The sequence below is a fragment of the Penaeus monodon genome, chromosome 32 (assembly GCF_015228065.2).
Source record: "Penaeus monodon isolate SGIC_2016 chromosome 32, NSTDA_Pmon_1, whole genome shotgun sequence".
Lineage (NCBI taxonomy): Eukaryota > Metazoa > Arthropoda > Malacostraca > Decapoda > Penaeidae > Penaeus > Penaeus monodon.
Window position 1 is genome coordinate 32,073,909 of NC_051417.1, and position 542 is coordinate 32,074,450.

General features: G+C 55.7%; 1 protein-coding gene across 2 annotated transcripts in view; it reads left to right on the plus strand.

The window, feature by feature from the left end:
* Positions 1–542, plus strand: part of LOC119593818 (protein white-like) — a gene marked incomplete in the record, with an annotated part of 20,205 nt that overhangs the window by 10,352 nt on the left and 9,311 nt on the right. For both annotated transcript variants that reach the window (XM_037942848.1, XM_037942847.1), the window contains 1 exon segment: positions 151–389. In XM_037942848.1, coding sequence (XP_037798776.1) covers positions 151–389 — 239 coding nt within the window.

A 542-nucleotide genomic window follows, 5' to 3' on the forward strand; every position in this document is an offset into this window, starting at 1 on the left:
TTCCGCCAGATGATCACCAACCCCTCTACAAGCCCCCTCCCCCCCCTTCCGCCAGATGATCACCACCCCTCTACAAGCCCCCTCCCCCCCCCCCTTCCGCCAGATGATCACCAACCCTCTACAAGCCCCCTCCCCCCCCCCTTCCGCCAGATGATCACCAACCCCCTGCTCCTCCTGTGTGACGAGCCCACCTCCGGCCTGGACTCCTTCATGGCCCAGAGCGTCGTCAACGCCATGAAGCGGCTCACGAGTCTCGGCAAGACGGTCATCGCCACCATCCACCAGCCCAGCTCCGAGGTCTTCGCCATGTTCGACAGGCTCCTGATCCTGGCCGAGGGGCGCGTCGCCTTCCTCGGCACCGTCAGGGAGGCCCACAAGTTCTTTACCAGGTAAGAGATAAAAAAAAAGGAGGCTTAGTTTTAATTCCGTTTGTTATTTGGTGTAACTGGTTTTGTGTTTGGTGTGACAGGCTTCAGTTAAAGAGATGAAAGATTAAAGGATCTAGAATTTGTTACAGTAGTTGATTTCCATGTTTGGTTTAT